The 18,262-nt window shown below is 42.7% G+C and overlaps 1 protein-coding gene across 5 annotated transcripts in view; it reads right to left on the minus strand.

Moving 5' to 3' along the window:
* P4HA2 (prolyl 4-hydroxylase subunit alpha 2) overlaps positions 1–13,105 on the minus strand; it is a 30,138-nt gene extending 17,033 nt beyond the window's left edge. The window contains exons 1-5 of one of the 5 annotated variants that reach the window (XM_062587209.1): positions 13,047–13,105; positions 10,693–10,796; positions 4,340–4,439; positions 2,097–2,193; positions 977–1,128 (exon numbers count right to left, since the gene is read on the minus strand). In XM_062587209.1, the coding sequence (XP_062443193.1) occupies positions 977–1,128; positions 2,097–2,193; positions 4,340–4,421 (331 nt within the window). In that variant the 5' untranslated portion in view covers positions 4,422–4,439; positions 10,693–10,796; positions 13,047–13,105. Of the gene's footprint in view, positions 1–976; positions 1,129–2,096; positions 2,194–4,339; positions 4,440–10,692; positions 10,797–12,215; positions 12,638–13,046 lie in introns of those variants that run through there. The other 4 variants (XM_062587211.1, XM_062587208.1, XM_062587212.1 and 1 more) reach the window with 4 other exon arrangements.
* Between the last annotated feature and the right edge of the window lie 5,157 nt (positions 13,106–18,262).

Here is an 18,262-nt window from a genome sequence, read left to right on the forward strand (position 1 = left end):
TCCCCTACACAGGATTTTAAAGGGCTTGCTATCTGGTAAGAGGCTTTAAACCTAGCAACTAAAAGGGCAGGACACATGAAGAAATAAGATTAAATGCGCTATGCAAATAAATCAAGGTTGTATAGCAGGTTGAGGGGCAAGGGAGAGAGCAGCTGAAGGAAGAAAGTATTTATTTCTAGTCACGTGGCAAGCAGACTTCTCAAAGAAAGTCTTTAGAAAAAGAATTAAGAGAAAGGTACCTCATACAATTGTCTATTTTCTTTTCACCTAAGATGATTTTTCCATCCAAAAAATCTTGGCTGGAAAAAGCCTTGAAATCATGCCGGGTGTTCCGCATGAAATACTCCCTCTTCCCCCTTACTTTCATAGAGCCCAGTAAAAATAAATGTACATTAAGAATAAGCTTAAGGAAGCAAGATTTAGGCATACAGACTTTTTGACATATTTGACATTTTGATAGATAATAGGATAATACAGCACTTGCATCAATAGACAGACTACAGCATTCGCCAACTGTTAATGCTGGAGCTGACAGAAATTCCTTTACCAATACAGTACAGTGTCTGATCAAAGTGATCAAAAACAACTGCTGAGGGAGGAAGTAGATCATGAAGGCAGAAGGATAAGTTTTAATTAAAGGAACATAAAACTCAAGATAAAGCATAAAACAATAGTTGCCAACAAAACTGAAAGTTTGGGGGATATCCTAGTCTCCCCTCCCATGCAGCACAAGACAAAATGTTACCCATCTTAGTCATGTGACAACTTTGAGTCTTTACTCAGAAGCATTTGAATGGCAACTGCCACTCCTAGGTAGCCAGTAACAAGAGGCCAGTCATTACCCTAAGTTTCAAACGGACTTGGCAACAGCATTTAAATCACTATTGAGTTTGCACCTTTTCAGAATACAAGGAAGAGAAGTAACTGTATTGTAAGGCTACCCCCTACCAATATTTTCTCCTCTAAAACTCCTTACCATTTGTTGTATCCTGAAGAACTAGGTTTTCTAATTCCAGCCAATCAGTATTTAAACGCTTCACCAGTTTATATGCGTTTACAGGATGTGCCAGATATCCTTCAGGATCGGAGGTTGATTTGCTAGTCAGTACATCCATTTTTTCAGCCCAGCTGGAAAAAGAAGTACATGTCTCAGTCTGAGACCAGATTTATGAATGCATATCTTCCTTATTAAGTCATCCCAATTACACGGCTAGAACCAGTTTACCGCTCCTTTTGCCATTATAACCCGTTGCTGAGCATTCAACTTCACAGGGATGAAGTGAAGTACAACCAATTTTTTAATCACAACTTAAATGTATTTCTGTTGTAGTAAGTTTAAAACTTACTACTTATCTACTGATAAGGAAATAAGTCTCACCTGCAATGAGTCTTAGCCACCAATTTTCAGCTTATTGCAGTTTGGAAAATAAAGATAACGATATACAACACACAACCACTGCAAGTGTTATTTATTCATCTTGGAGTAACACCACAAACCTTTATGTACCCCCAATAACTTGTTAGCTTTATGGAAACCAAACCCAAAGCTTTGATTTTTTTTTCAGACTGAAAAATGCTCTGTGGTAACAGAATAGCAGTGCTGTCCACTGACGAGAACACATTCTTTCAACTTCAAATTAACATTAGGAAACTTTACGCTCTGCATTATAGGGTATCTGAACTGCCATTTATGCTACTAATACTACAGTAATAATTTCTGTTCCCCTCCATCCCTTATCAGAAAAGGTCTCCTACATAGAGTCACTCTACATAGAGTGTTCACAAGGTCACTCTACACAGAGTGTTTCTGGTAGTACAAGAACAGGGAAAGAAGTGGAAAAAGCCCAGCAAGTGACAATTACTAAAGAAGCAGAGAATTTAAATACATTTCTAAAGCAGGCACACCTTTCTCTAGTTCTACTAGAGAGAATTACAACCATGTTATTGTTACCTATAGTCCTACTTTGCAATTGTCTATGAGGAAGCATTAACTAGATCCAGTGACAGAGACTGCGACAAGAAGGTCTTACATAAATCAGCACAGTGGATTAGCCATTTTATTAGGCATCTTGGTTAACGCAATCCTTTCCTCCTACCTTTTAATCTGAGCAAGCTTGGATTCTTCTGCTCGGATATATTCCTTTAAAGATTGCACTAAGTCTTTCTCTGCATAAATCAGATCCGTCATTTGACCTAAAAATGGAAAATGAGGAAAAGTTAATCAGAACTAAAACAAGAAATCACTTTCCAACAGCACAGAAGGCTGACCTCGGGTGCTCTAGGGCTGTTAAAGCCACCACAAAGAACAGACAAACTAAGGTTCAGAGTATTGGTGTTTTTTGATGTCTGCAAGCCACAAAAGCTATTATATAAGCAGATCTGGCACTCAAAAACTTCACATAGCTTTTAAAAATCTCAACCTTAATGGCTCATTTGCTATGGCTAAGGATTTGCTATGACCTTTTTACCATCTCTGAATTATTTTTAATACTGCAGTTACATAAAATGCAATCAATGGAAAGGTTTGACATCAATACAGCTAGAGTCAAAGCAATGAACAATCCAAATAGTTGCCATAGTATCTGTTCCACATGTGGATACAGATTAGGTCATACCAGTAATTTATTAGTCTAACCACTGGCATCACACAAAATTACATCTTTTCAATATGGGTAACTGTGGAAACACAACCTAATATTAAAGTGCAGAGGAATTTCAGATTAATTTTATAGACTAACATGCAAAATCTCTCCCAATTAACATTAGCAGAAACTGCTAGCATATCTATCCAAATTATTATACAAAACTTTGGGTCATTCAGTGTTTAGCCTGTGAAAAGTAGAGATTTAGAAATACAGCAACAGATTTTATTTTCAGCATTCCAAAGTAATTATTAATGAAGCATAATGAAGCAGATGGAAGTCAGCAGGCAGTTCTATTTTCAGTCTACCCCCTAAGGTAAGTTACAGGAATGGGTAAATGTAAAGATGATGATTCATGGCCAAGTGAGTACAAAATCCTACTTTTAACTTACAGAAAAGAGAGAATCAAGTAATGCATGTCCAGGTAAATGTTAGCTAGCCAGCTCTAGAGCGAGGGTAGTACATGCTGGGGGTCGTAGCAAACAACATTCTTCGTCCTGACTGCAAAGTTCCACAGGGATGCAGATACACTGAGGTACCTTTCCACCGAGAGGCACAAAGTAAACCGCTAAAAGTTTGAGTTTTGCCGTTATAAAAATATAGCTCCACTAAGCTCTGGAGAACAGGCAGAAGTACTTAATGAATCTGCATTTTTCTTTTTATATATGAGGGGAATTCCCAACACTGTTCCAAGGGAAAGCACTAGATCTGAAGACACAGCAGAGTTCAGTTTGTCTTTAAATGTTTATGGTGTACCACAATCAAATGATTGCATCACAGCTGTTAGAACTCAAGAACTAAAACATCAAAATAACTTTCAGGATTTAAAATAATTCTATGAGAATTCTCTGGGATTTACTGAAGTCTTATATAACACCCACAGGGTAAAGGGGATATTAATTTTCCTTTACCATTCCTAACCCTAGCTTTTATTGAGGATTAGGGATTTCAGCTTTTGTGAAAGAAAGTACTTCACATTTTTATCACTAGGTTTTCTCCATGAGTCAGCAGTTTTGGATATTGCTTTTAATAAGTTTTGCACAAAATCTCTGCTGTGCTCAAGACAAATCAGGTGCACAGTTCTTAATAAAATCAGGAATTGTGCATCTTTATTCACAGAGCCCACAGAGAAGTTTGCATTATGTTGATCATAATACGCTAAGATACCGAACTGTCAAAAAGGGGGGGAGGAGGGGGAAGGGCAGAAATCTTATCAACATCTACAGATACCTTAAAGGAGGGTGTAAAGAGGATGGGGCCAGACTCTTTTCAGTGGTGCCCAGGACAAGATGCAACAGGCACAAACTGAACCACAGGAAGTTCCACCTGAATATGAGGAGGAATCTCTTTCCTGTGAGGGTGACAGAGCGCTGGAACAGGTTGCCCAGAGAGGTTATAGAGTCTCCTTCTCTGGAAATGTTCAAAATCTGCCTGACATGATCCTGTCTAACATGCTCTAGGTAACCCTGCTTGAGCAAGGGGGGTGGACTAATGATCTCCAGAGGTCCCTGCCAACCTCAAGCATTCTGTGATTCTGTGATCTGCAACACAGAGTAACACTGAGAAGGAAGAAGAGTAACTTTTCCTAATGAGGATAGTATTTGATAGGGCTATATGAACAAACTCACATGCTTCAACTGAAACTTAAAGAGTTTTGGCAACTGTATTAGCTGCATTATTACAATGTTGTGTATTACCTATAGAGGTGAAAAACTCGGCTTCTGTTTGCCAGAACAAGCAAAAACAGGTCAAGAGCACCAATTGCAGCCAGGGCTTCATCTTCAAGACGGCTCTAACCTGTAATACATTACAAGAGGAAGAGGAAAAGTCAACAGGGTTAACCAATTTGTGCATAGCAAGGGGAGAATCACATATACACACCACACCAACAAGGCATTAATCACCATCTTCAGTCAAATTGAACCTAAATTAGGTGAAAAATGAATTAGGTCCTTGAAATACTGAACTCTAAGACAGTGGAAAAAAATCTAAGTAATTTCTTTTGTAAAATTAGGAGTTTTATTTAGAACTGTGCCACCTGATGATATCTAGTTGTACAAGTTTCAGTAAAGGGAGCTTAATGAGACCCTAGACAGATAACAAGGGTGTTACAGTTGGTAGTAGTTAAAGACTTCTGTTCATTCAGCATGATAGGATCAACACTTAGTTTCACAAATGCCAGCACTCAGCTTAGCCCATAAGGTGTCTTGGCTTCTTATCCTCCTAACGCTTATCTGCACACTACAGGTGCTACTCCATGTGACAAGTGCACACACTAAGGCCCAGAAACTACATTACAGATGCCTCAGTATCATGCAATATTTAAGACACATATAGCAACTAAAGTTGTTTCCAATCAATAAGTTAGACAGATTTCCCCAGTAGTGAGACATAGTAGGAAGGAGGTATTTCAAGAAAATTGCATCTCTCAAAGTTTTAAACAAACATTAACAAGTATGTGGCCAGGAGCAAAGTTTAACAAAGCCTGGAACAGATTCAGGACCAGGTGTTGTGCTGAGGTCCAGTTCCATGGACCAGTTACATCAGGATCTCAAAAAAAAAAATGATAATAATAAAAAATAAATAAAACACACCCAAGAGATCAGAAACAAAGACAACCTTTCCTATCATAAAATCCAGTCTGCAAATTTCATTAGATCTCTCCACTCAGTATTCTGATGCAAGCAGCTACAACTAGCTGGAAAAGCTTGGTTTTGCTCTCTTAGGAGAAAGAGGAGAACTAGATGGATGCCACTGTCATTTGTTACAACAGCGTGCAGTGAAAAAATTCACTGGCACATTTAACACTTTGGAAGTTTGTAGCCACATGCACTTAACTCCTCATTACTCAGCTCAAGGCAGTGGAACAGAGAAAGTAAGAGGTAACTATGTCTTATCAACACTGGCAAGCATTCTGGTGTCGTAACAGCAGACCAGCACTTTTTATATGGAGACACTTACGTCTACAAGATCTGTGGCTTGGCAGAGAGGGGATTACTCAAGACCTCATTTAGTTAGTTCCCTGGACTGAACATCCCCACCCATGCACATGGTTTGGAATTGTATGTAGGTCCAATCACTGGCTCAGTGTTTTCCTTCAGTGAATTCAGCAAGCGCTCGGAGCAGAGACTCTGGGTTAGTTTCCTCACCAGTTTCTTCCTGAACACCCCAAAAAATAAGCCAATATGCAGCAAGTGATGAGGACTAGAAGGTTCAAACAAAGAGCACATACAAGTCTCTCCTAGAACATTAACGAAGCATCTGAAGTACTACTGCAATTGTAACATGTTTTACAACAAAGTAGAAGTAAAAAACATAAGGGAGAATGTCAGAGGAAGAATTATGCTCAAAAATGTGTTCCTGTAACACTTAGAAGAAAATCCCTCTACTGTGGGAGTTCCCCCCCCCCTTTTTTTTTTTTTTTTTTAAAAGAAAAAGAAGATTGGTCTCTTCAAAATTAATGCTAAAATAGAACAAAACATAGCACAACTTTTTCTTCTTTGGTTTTATAAAGATAGTGTACATTTTCTCTAATAACTTCAACGAATTTCATTTCACATAGCCAACACAGAAGTACTGAGCCCTCAAAAATAGTCTTCCACTTAGCCTTTCCTTGGGTGCAGCCCAATACCTTCCATTTCACATAGTTATAGCTGGAAAATAAGAGTATACAAAGTTGTTCTATCTTCCAATAATAATAATAAAAATCCTAAATTATGATGAGTTAGACTCAGCATGCTAGGAAATTCAGTTACATAAAAACTTTCTAGGAATAGAAATAATGAAAAACAAGTGAAGAAAAATAGCATTTTTCAGAGTAGAATTGACAGCAAAGGTTGAAAAAGTAGAAAGTTACCAACTCTACTTATTCAAAACACATTGTCCCAACGTATTGTCCTCCACACATCTTCTTGCACAATGTGAAACAGAAGTTGGCAGGTAGATGCTGCTTTTTCTTTCTGGGTTTTTCAAGCATATAGCATGACAGGCACTATGACCCTTTAATGAGCTCCTAGGTGCCATGAAAATAAACAGCAAAAACTGTCCACAAGACCACCAGTAAGAGTTACAAATAGCTCTATTTTTTGCTATATCACATTGTGAGATAAACTTCAAATTATTGGTTTTGCTTGCTTTAAGAAGTCTACATGAGAAATCAGAAACATTTACTGCAACAGTATACAAGCACAAATAAGCAAGAAAAACTCATAGCATCATAATGCCTTCTCCTCCCCTCTTCTTCTTCTCACCCTTCAAACCATGTATTCCCAAACTGCTCGTTTAAGTTGGTTCAAAGCTGTACAAGGGTAACCTGAGAAATGAGTAAAGCTGAATGAATACTACCACACAGAGGTCTGCCAATGCTAAAAGCTACAATAAGTGATATAGCAGAAAGCACAGCATGTCAAGAACATTCAAGTAGTACATAGATTTAAGGATATTAAGCCACCACTGTCCATCTGCATAGTCTGTTCTTGTTTCATGAAGCAGTTTTTTGGACGCACTATGCAAAGCTTGGCAAAATAACTATAAGGGAATTTTCCAGTTGAAACACCATGATTCTACACCCTCTGCACCTCCCCACCGTATTCTCTCATGGCTCAGGAAATCTGCCAAGAAGAACATTTACTACAGCAGCTTGTCTTTATAGCAGATCTTTAACAGCTTTGCCATCCTACTCAGATTTACTTGAGTCAATAAACAGAAACTCTCAGTAAACAGAGAAATCAGCTCTTGCTTAAACAAGCAGGACACCTGGCTGTAGGGTTTTCAGATTGTTTATACACATTCTTTTCACAGCTGTTACTCAGAGAAACAGCATGAATAATGAATTACAAGAGAGCGAGCACAATGTTACAACCACGTTTCTGGAGAGTGTAAGCATGTGTGAGCACATGTGTGCATGCCCACCCCCATTACAGATAACCATCTGCTAACAGAGGGGAAAGAGGAAGAAGGGACATTAACACCTCCTACCTCAATAACAGAGATTAAAATAAATGATTATAAATCCAGTATGTTCTATTCAAACAGAGACTGAAAGAACTTACTTGTATAGAAATGCCTAAACTCTGCAGAAAATAGATGTATGTAGGATAAATACTGCCTGCCTTCCTGGCTTTTCCTCAATAGCATCTTTAAAAGATGAACATGTCATGTTGGACACATAAATAAAAGGAAATACTAACTGGAAAAAACTTGAGTCTCCATTAGGCTCAGTTTCAATCTTGCGCTTATAAGAAAAATCCCATGCAAGAACTGAGAGCAGACAGTTCACACACTGCTCTATGCTAAGGCTATAAAATGTCCCAGACAACTATTATTCTCTCCTGGCCTGTCCAGCTGTGTTAAGTGTTGTCTGCACAAAGATCAGCATAGCACGTTCCTCTTAGAGGAGCATTTATACCACTGCCTTACCTGTCGTACTGTTCTCACTCTGGCAAGAAACTACTCTAGTAACACTGAGCTGAACTTTGCTGCATACCATAACAGATGCCAACTGCTTTGCTCCTTTCCTGAATATCCCTAGCTAGCAGGGCTAAAAAGCCAACCAAATGCATATTGTACAAACATTTCACTTCTTTAGGAATGAAAGACCTCAATGAATCACTGCTCCCTCTGGAAAGAGTGCCGTCTGACTTCAGAGAGCACTGGCAGAAGGAAAAAAAGACAAGGATGGAATTTTCTTCAAAGTTAAAGACTAAATTCTTTATTTAATAGTCCTTCTAAAAAAAAAATCTTGTTCAGTAATACTAAAAGAATTGATCTGACCTAAAGTTGTTTACATATCTACCAGGCCTCTCATTTTTTTCCCCATCCTGTATTTCATATCCAGTCACAGGGGTTCAAGCCAGCTTCCATGAGAGCCAAAAGGAAGCTTTCTTCAGGTCAGACACGAAAACTTACCTGTTACCTTTTATCAAATAGTTTGCCTCATTCTGCTTTGTAGGCCACAGAACAAGAGTGTGACCCTCACACTTCAGGAAGGAGCCTTCCTTCAAACAGGAGGCAGCAAATCCACCTACAATACTTGCCCCCCATCCCCTGGGAGTACTGGAGCCATTAGGCTGGATTTCACAGTAAGCCAAAGCTAGAGTTACTTAGGAACATGAATCCCTTTTCCTCCTCCTTCACACACGAGACTCCCAGTAAGTTTTAGTCAGTTGGTACAACAGTGCATTATAAGGGAATTTGTAAGGGAACAAGAGGAAGAATGGAACATAAATAGGCAGTAGCAGTCCCATAACCAGACTTTGCTACAGAGAAAAAGTTTGTGAAACAAAATACCTTGCAACAAGATGCTGTCAAAATCTCATCAACACTATTTCTTTGAATTACACAGTAAATCAGCACTGCATAACTACTTTCAAGCTGATGACAAATAAGGATTACAATTTGGCTCTCCTTGTGTGCTTGCCAATGCTTAAAAATCCACTTAGAAAACCACAATTAAGAAAGCTGCTTCCACATTGAATCTAAATTTAAACTATTACAGAATAGTCTAACAAATCACTATTTCAAAGTCACCTCTGGTCACAGACTGGCTCGTGGTGTACACATCAAAGTTGAGGCTCATACGCCAGGCTCTGAAGAACGGTCTATCCTTATGCAAACAGCAATTTGAAGTTGGGCTCTTGGATGAGCCAAGTCTATTAGGGGTTTCTCCAAATGCCAGCACTTTCTACCTACTGTCTTGTTGCTTGCAGAAGCAGCAAGGAGTACCAAACTGACTGCATGGTTGACTTCTTCCCCTTTCCAAGATTCCCCCAAACCCAAGATTTCAAGGCATTGTTTCCTTTCAATATTAGATGCCTCAGCACATGAGTTCTTCTCCCTTATGAATCAAGTAACTGCTTTTCAGCTCCTTCCTCCAGTATATTTCAGATTTACAGCTTAAAGCAATGTATGCCTACATCACTAACTTTCTTGCCAAAGCACTTGATGTGCATCTGAAAAGAATTATAATTGCCTAACGACTAATAAAACATGATTGTATTTTTCAAGGCAGGCCAAAAGACAAAAGGAAAAGCTGTTTGCTTGCACGCATCAACAAGGAAGCGGTACTTTTAGTAAAAATTGGGTGTGTTCCCTCTAATGTAAAATGGATCTCATTATCCTTAGTTATACAAGCTTAGAAACTATAAGCATCTGGATTAGCTCCTAAAAGCATAGCAAAAAAAGAAACCAACTTTGGCACTGGGACAGAAAATTCATGCTAATCTAAGGCACAGCAAATCTTCCTGCATCTTACTCTGCAGTATCAGTAAGCTCATCCCATATGAAGCAATCTAATCCCTTTCTGTTAGTGAAGACAGGCCTGTAGGAAACAACATGTTTTTATCATTTCCTACTAGAGCATGTTCTTCATCATTGAAATTTAGGCTGAACTTCACTGCACAGAGCCTAGAATTTTAGCATATCAAGAGCTTCAGATAAGCTTCCATATGCTCACGCAACATTAAAAGCAATCTCCGTGTTGAGAAATAATTTTTATACAAAAGCAGGTCTACTGTCAATGAACTATTTCTTTCAATTGACATCAGAAATTGAGTTAAAGTTGAGATACCATCTCAAAGGTTTGGGGGTTGAATATATTCTAAAATCACCCTAGAATGTGCCTCCAAACACGCCTTATATTCTCAAGCATATGGAAAACTATACACAAAAAAAATCTTAACTAGTCATAGGAAAAATATCCATCTACATGTTTATAGCTTGCTCCCTTGGAAGTTTGCCAATATAACAGCATGGAAATAATAAACAGGCTGGATCTGTGACTTAAACCTAGACTGAAAAACTCCTTTAATAAAGGGCAAATCACACTCCTCCTTCAGTTACTGACTTTGAAATAAACCATCATACTCTGTATGTAATTCCTGCACTGAAGAGCTACATTAAAAACACACACACACACAAGAAATTAAGGTATGCAAACAAGAAATAAAGTTCTCATTTCCTAGTGTCTGAGCAACACTAATTTACAGCTGTTAACCGATTTCCAACCTATAATACAGGGGTGGCAGTTATCGACTGCTATGTATTTACATACCTGAGGGATTATCTCCTAGGTTCTTGGTGTCAGAAAGTCAAAGTATTAACCTGCTGAAGATGGCTGTGGTGTCCTTTCAGCTCAGCTTTGTCCTTACAAAGCACCTATAAAGAGACAAGAAGCCTTAGGTAAAAGGTCTTCTGTGAGAAACCTGCTTTGAATGCTTACTATTCAGGAACATCTGTGATTACTGGCTATGAATACTAAATACTACAAAGCCAAGCAGCTCAAAGTCTTTCTTCTAAGATAATGACGTTCTGTGCTCTTTTAAGCAAAGTTATGCCTGTCTGGCCTCAAAGGCATGTTTTGTATTACCACAGCCTAGCACACTGTTGTCCCCTAGTTGAGCTGTGGTAACCTTCTAGGTAATGTTTTTAGGTTTCACATTGCCCACCTGACTTCGACTGTATTTGCACAAGCCTTTTTCACAAAGGCTTAGAACAACTGCACTGTACCACAAATTCACAATTGTCTGTGTTCTAGCTTATCACCACAGATCAACTGATAGGCAAGAATTCAACTGCACATCTGTGTTTTACATAGGAAAAAAAAGTAAAACATTTTTCAGGGAAAAAAAAAGGTAAAATAAGTTGGGTAAGGGTGAAAAACAGTTTACCTATACTGAAACATTAAAATGAATTGGGAGTTATTTAAAATAATGTCAATGGTTCTGAGTATCTCTAGCGATGCAGATTTATTTCAGGATAAGAACGGGAATTCTGAAGTGACTCAGGAACTTTCCAGACAACCCAGTTGTTACGATTCAGAGCTCAGAAAAGTTACTGCACAGCAGCTGAGCTGCTACAGTGGTCTGTGCGCACGCTCTTAATCCATCAAAGATGGAAACAGAACAACTGAGTTTTGAACTCCTTCATACGACATTTAAGTCAACAGTTGCTTTACCTGAAAGCTAACACACATACAGCCTGTTAAAGCAACCCACACGCAGTAATTTTTCTAAGTTTTGTGACAATACCAGTCATAGTTAAATTCAAAGGCAAGGAAATAAGGATTCTACTCTTCCATTTTTTTAGGAGTGGACCTTCATTTATTGCAGGGCATTTTCTTTTTCCTTTTTCTTTTCTTTTTTTTCTTTACTTTTTTTTTTTTGGGGGGGGGGGGGAGGAAGAAAATCGAACTTTTATTAACAAATGGTGGGTTTGGCTTTCTCCAGGGAACTTGAACTTCTTCCTGGCTTAGGCCACCCCACAGGAGACAGAGGAAGTGCTGGAGCAGCTACAGCGAGCGACAACCACACAAGGACAGAGGTCAGACTTTCACTTGCTAACGCCAGAGCTAAACCCAGTAATTAGCAGTTAAATTATGGGTGTTGCTCAGAGAGGCAGCTGGTCGTGATTTACAGACACACAAACGCAGAATGCGCTTTTTGGAAGTTGGTCGATTATTTAGTTACTTTTTAAAACTGGAACTCAGTTTTCAGGCAACTCGAACTACAGCTTTGCTTTCGCTGTCAAACAACCCTCTGGCCCGATATTCAACTCCCTCGGGAACTTGCAGGTCACCTTCTCTCTTACGGAGAGCTGGCAGCTACCTCCTGCGTTTTTCCCGAGGGAGAGGCCAGACTTGCCGTTTATGTCTCCCTGCTCCGTGAAACGCCCTCCGGGAGAGCAGCTGCCGGCTGCTGCCCCCTGCCGCAACGCCGGGGCCGCTCCACGGCCGAGCCCCGTCTCACCGGGGGCTGCCAGAGCAGGGCGGGCTGCGGATTATCGCGCACCTACACCCGAAACAGCAGCGTGCAGCGCTGCGTGGTACCCGCCAGCAGCCCTCAGCGCAGAAAGAACGGGCCTGCGACGCGAGGGAGCCCGTAAGAAAAACCCTGAGGGCACCGGGCGGCACCGCCGGCTCCGAGCGCACCACATAGCTTCCTCCCTCCCGCCGCTGCCCTCCTTCCCCGTGCACTGCCGCGGCGCCGGGCGGCTCCTCCCGCGCCACAGAGCTGCGCTAACGGCCGGGCACCCCGGGCGGTGGCTGCGCCGCCCCTGAGGGGAGACCCGCGCGCGCCGCTCCCGCCACCCGCCCCTGAGGCGAGACCCCCGCGCGCGCCGCTCCCGCCACCCGCCCCTGAGGCGAGACCCCCGCGCGCGCCGCTCCCGCCACCCGCCCCTGAGGCGAGACCCCCGCGCGCGCCGCTCCCGCCACCCGCCCCTGAGGGGAGACCCCCGCGCGCGCCGCTCCCGCCACCCGCCCCTGAGGGGAGACCCCCGCGCGCGCCGCTCCCGCCACCCGCCCCTGAGGGGAGATCCCGGCGCGCGCCGCTCCCGCCACCCGCCCCTGAGGCGAGACCCCCGCGCGCGCCGCTCCCGCCACCCGCCCTAGCGCATGCAGCCGCTCACCACCGGCGCGCGCGACCCCTCTCAACGCGCTTCTAGAACCGCCCCGGCCCTTCCAGCCGCCGCCGCCGAGCCGGCCCCGCCCCCCGGCCCCGCTCCTATTGAGCCGCCGCCACGTCGGAAGCGCCGCCTCCCGCCAGGCGCCGCCCGGGCACGCCGTAGTGCCACGAGTAGCTGCGCAGCCAGACACCCTTCTACCCACCCTGTTCCTGCAGCGCCGCGCCGGGCGCCCCCTCTGAGGCGGCGGCCGTTGGGCAGCGCTGCCGCCGCTCTCCGCCGGGGCTCCCCGCTGGGAAGCGAATTTCACAGGGAAATGAAGCGTGAGGGAAAATCCGGGACGGCGAACCGGCGCGCTGCCCCCTCGGGCTGGCAGGAGCCGTTCAGCACGCTAACGGCGGTTTCCATGTGAGGATCCCGCCGCCGCCCGTTACCCGGGGCGACTCCCCGCCCGCCTCCCCCCAGGCCTCGAGCAGCCGCTGGCGCCGCGGGGGGGAGGAAGCCGGTGTCTAAAAGGTAGATTAAAAGGCGATTTCTACACTGAAATACCCCTACGAGATGAGGAGGGCATGAATAAGCCCCCCCCCCCCAGGACATTCATCTGTTCTGATTTCTTTCCCCTAAACGCACAGGTTAACGGTGACCACCTTCATTACACATCATGGTAATGATTCTCTCAGCCGAAAAATAACATCTTTTAAATATGAAGTAGGATCAGAAACTGAAGCAGACCGTGCAAGACACGAAGAACGGCTGATCTCTTACATTGAAGACTCCACCATCACAAGAGCAACTCACTGAACAGAGATCTAGCAAACTGTATATACAATATATCGCACTGAGAGAGCAAGATTTATGGAAATAAGTCATATCAGAATTCACAGAGAAAGTGGGAAAAAAGAAAAGTATCTAACCCACAGATATAATTGCATTGAAGCTTCTAGCAGCTACGAATATCATGAACCATAATCAAAGGGTCCAGTCATCTGTCACCAGAGCTTCCAGCAAAATTCTATACATTGTACATATGTATACTTTACACGTCACAATTCATTTGGATAAGATTATTTCCTGTTTAGAAAGGATTATATCACTGTCAATGATATAAACAATCTGTAAGTCTGTGACAGCCCTAAAGATACTAGCACATTTTAGAGGCAATAATAGCAATATCTTAAAAGACAGTACAGAGACAGAATTCTTATACAGCTCTGATGCTCTTTTTTACCTATTTTTATGATAGACTTTTTGCTTTCATATTATTAATAAAGAAATAGGTATTCTCCTCTGTTTTAGTTGAAAGGGCTAAAAGCGGGTTTAGGGATTTAAAAGGGATTAGGACATGAATCTGCAGTATTTGCTCATGTGAATAACCAGTCGTGCAGTTAACTGTATGTCTAGACCATATGATGTAATATTGGCATAGCCTTGACTACTTCGTGTTTCTAAGCACTGTATGAAAGATTGTCCATACAAAGTACCAGTTTTGCTTTAGTTATGTTTGCCTTGTAATTCTTTTTTATGAATTCTAATGAATTTTGCAAAACACAAAGTTAAATTTAGTTAGTTATCATCCACGTAATGTACTCTTTTAGGAAACTGGGGGTTTTCAAGGTAAATCACCATGGATATGCAATGTTGGATGGTCTGCAGTTGTGTGAATTTCCAGACCTACTCTAAGGATGTGGGAGCGACCAGATTTATTTTATTAACATTCCATATATGCAGTGCACTTTGATAGTCAGTATGTGCTTTACAGCATGTTACAAATTAATTCTCATCTTGATGGACTTACATGTCTGGGGAAACCAGAGTATAGTGTTATACAGACTAGTAATAAGTATTCAAAATTTTTACAGTTTTATTCTCTACATGAATTTTTGTATCTCTGCCTTGGTTTAAGATGAGGGTCTGAGACAGGGAGAGAGTTGCCAGGGAACTCGTTAAGGGGAACAGGCAGGCATGGGAACAGGTCTCAGCGCTAGCAGGGCAGGTTCATTTTAGAGGTCTTTTTGTGAGCTCTCTTCTGAATTGGAGAACAGCACTCGGCCCTGAAGGAGCTAGCCTGAGCCTGCAGCATGGCCAGGGCTGGGACCAGGAGCATGCACCAAGCTAGAAACAGTTCCTTTGCCTCTGCCCCAAGAACAAGCGTGAGATATTTCTGGAGGAGTAGACACTGCCCACTCAGCCAAGGTCTAGGGAGAGGAGGGAGTAATGGCTGGATCCAGTTTGATCTCCCTTCAGTACAGTCCCAGCTGGCATCTAAAGAGCTGGGACACAGAGATCTGGTTTTAAAACAGACGCATCAACATCCTGCTAGTGTTTCAAGGCATTACTTTCCCTAAAAGTAGAGTGAAAATCACTTTGCAGAGAGCTTAGCTGCCAGATGCACTCAGAAATATTTTTAGATGCATTCCTTATCTATCATATTGCGAGGCTTTTGTCTGAGTTCTTAGCAGAGGAAACATTAAAACTGCCTAAGAGTACATGCATAATACGGTATAGGGTTTCCCATAAAACAATGTGGTGAATCAAAACTGAGGAAGCAGGGACATGTCTGAATAACAGAACTCTTTCTGACCTCAGTAGAGCTCAGGTTTCTCACTGAAACCATAGTTTAAAAAGCATGTTTGTAAAAAGAGCTAGTACAAGAACAAATTCTAAATTTTGCTGTGTGCCTGTTGCTTTTCCTATGTTTTTTATGAATAAAAAAAAATCACATTACAGCTTAGAAGAGTGGGAATTGAAGCCAATGCATGCCATCATCATCTCTCTGCTGTTCAAAGACCCAGCCAAAAATCTGACCATGTCTTTATAACTACCTTAACTTGAGGATCGTACTACACCAAGAAAGTGGTGTCCACTGAAGTATCATCTAATTATTGGTCAGAGCATTACTTCAGAGCATGCAGAGTGAGGATTTGGGTGCACTAAAGGAAATGTAGGCAAATCCCATTGTGGATGATGTGAAGAAGCAGGAGGTTTTCTGAAGTGAGGGAGAGCGCTGGAATAGTATTCAAACAAGCCTCCTGCTCTGAAAACTGTCCTTGTGCTCTGGCTGCACCTGCAAGCTTAACAGCTGGTGTTATTCAGCCACTATCTGATACCCATCTGATAGCGCAATCACAGGCGCTGCTCTGCTCCGCGGGCATTTGTCAGGGAGCCATCCCAAGCCATAAGCCCTGAGCGTGAGAGAGACATGAGCCATCACTAGGAAAAGGTGTGTGGATGGATAAGATCCAAAGTTGGCCAGAGGAGAGGCTGCGTGGCAAGACATACACACCTTACTATGAACACCCTTTAATTTAACTTCCTCTTCTAATGATGTATGTGTACAGCAGCAACAGAAAGCTACCCCAGGTTCCTGCACACACGCGGAGCAGTGCTACAGCCCAAACGCCACACTGCTCCTAGTGAACACTCTGATCGTCCCCTCTGCAGCTGCTCTCTGCGTTGCAAGGAAATGAGTCCAACAGCTAGTTCAGACAGAGCTCAGGTATGTACAGTGCTGCATTGCATAGTCTAAACAAACCCACGGTGTATGAAACAATGATGTGTCAAATACGTCAGGTTTTGTCCTCTCACAGAACTCAGAGATCTCTGCTGCGAACAAACCCCTGCTCTGAGCTTTTCCAAGAAGTCAAATCTGCACCAGGGATTCCTGGCATGGGCAAAAGACCATTTGCACTTACACCACTTTGGAGGCTCAGTCCGGTGAGGTCCTGAACCTCTCTGACACTGGTGTGCAGCCGAGCTGAGGATGCAGGGATGCTGCAGACAGCGTTCAGTGTTATTCAGGATTGCACCCCTTGAGGACACCAAAGTGCAATCAAAAAAAAAAAAAAAAAAAAAAAGAAGAAAAGACGGATTTTATTTGTTAAATTCTGCTGCAGATAAACTAGATGAAAATTAATCTGAGATAAACGGACAGTGTTCAGATGGAAAAGGTCTGTCATGCAGAGCAGTAACTCCAGCTGTCTCTGTGCCAGGTTTGGAAAACTGAAGACGGATTCACTAGGAGAAGCGGGAGGACAAGCCAAGGGAGCAATCCGGCGGCTCGTGTTCCTATTTAACGTAATTATGGTACAGTCAAGGCTGCGCTGGCAGTGCTCTGAACCGTGCCCAGCTGCACGTTTACAAGGTCATTTAAACTTCTGGAAACATAGAAATAACCAGCAATTGCCTGACCAGCTTATTTTAAACAGTCTAAATGCAACCATACAAAATTAGAAGTGTCTGACTACAGGGAAGGGAAAGACACATGTATTCTCCCTCTTCTGTTATTTTAAATGACACTGCCATATTTTAAAAATATTTTTGAAACTACCCAGGGATGCCCAAAAGAGCTAAGGGATTTTGGGATGCAAATCGTAGCCCTCACTATGCACTGCTGAGGCCTGCAGGGAGTAAGGCAGCTTTTATAAAAGATGTTCTTAATATTCTGCCTCTAAGTCTGTAAATAGGCACAAAGAGGCGGACTGCACTGCAGAAGCATTGAGCAACTGCAGATAGTTTACGTGCGCAGCAAGCACTGTCCAGGTTGAAACATTTTCTAAATCTTACCCATTTTTCTTTTTAAGTCAAAGTTTAGTCTCCTCCTTAGCAAATGAGTAAGCTCTTTTGTGAACTTGGCTAGCCGGAATGATGAATCACTGTGTTCCCACTGCCTGAACTCAGGGGAAAATACCGCTAGGCATCTGAACTCGGGGGGAGCCGCTGCAGCGAAGTTCAGCAGCAGCCCCAGCTGTGGCAGAAGGATTCCTTCCCATCCCCTTGTGTCACTGCACACGGGGCTTCAAGTGGCACGAAGCGTGCCTGGGCCGCTGGCAGGCCCGCAGCTGTGGAGCACGGGGCATGGTCTGGCTGACCTGTGTGTTTGCTGTGTAATAGCGACTTTCACTGATAACAACTCACAGAAACAAAGGTCTCGAAGCAGCGCGGCCAGGCCACCTCCAGCCGAAGCTCAGAAAGCAACCTGCAATAGGTTTAGCCTTGCAGCACCTTTGACATGGGGATTTGGAGACGTGAAGCACGTTTTGACAGAGAACAGAGAAAATCCAAGGAGGAGCATGGAAAAGAATTGCAATCCAGTGCTGTGCAGCCCTCCCTCCCCACTTACCCTGGGTTTTAACATAGATTTCATACATGACTGTGCAGCCAATGTAAAACAGACTCTGTGAGTCATTCTTTTGCAGACTCCAGCATAAATCAAATCCAGAAAT

This window comes from Rhea pennata, chromosome 14 (assembly GCF_028389875.1).
Source record: "Rhea pennata isolate bPtePen1 chromosome 14, bPtePen1.pri, whole genome shotgun sequence".
NCBI lineage: Eukaryota > Metazoa > Chordata > Aves > Rheiformes > Rheidae > Rhea > Rhea pennata.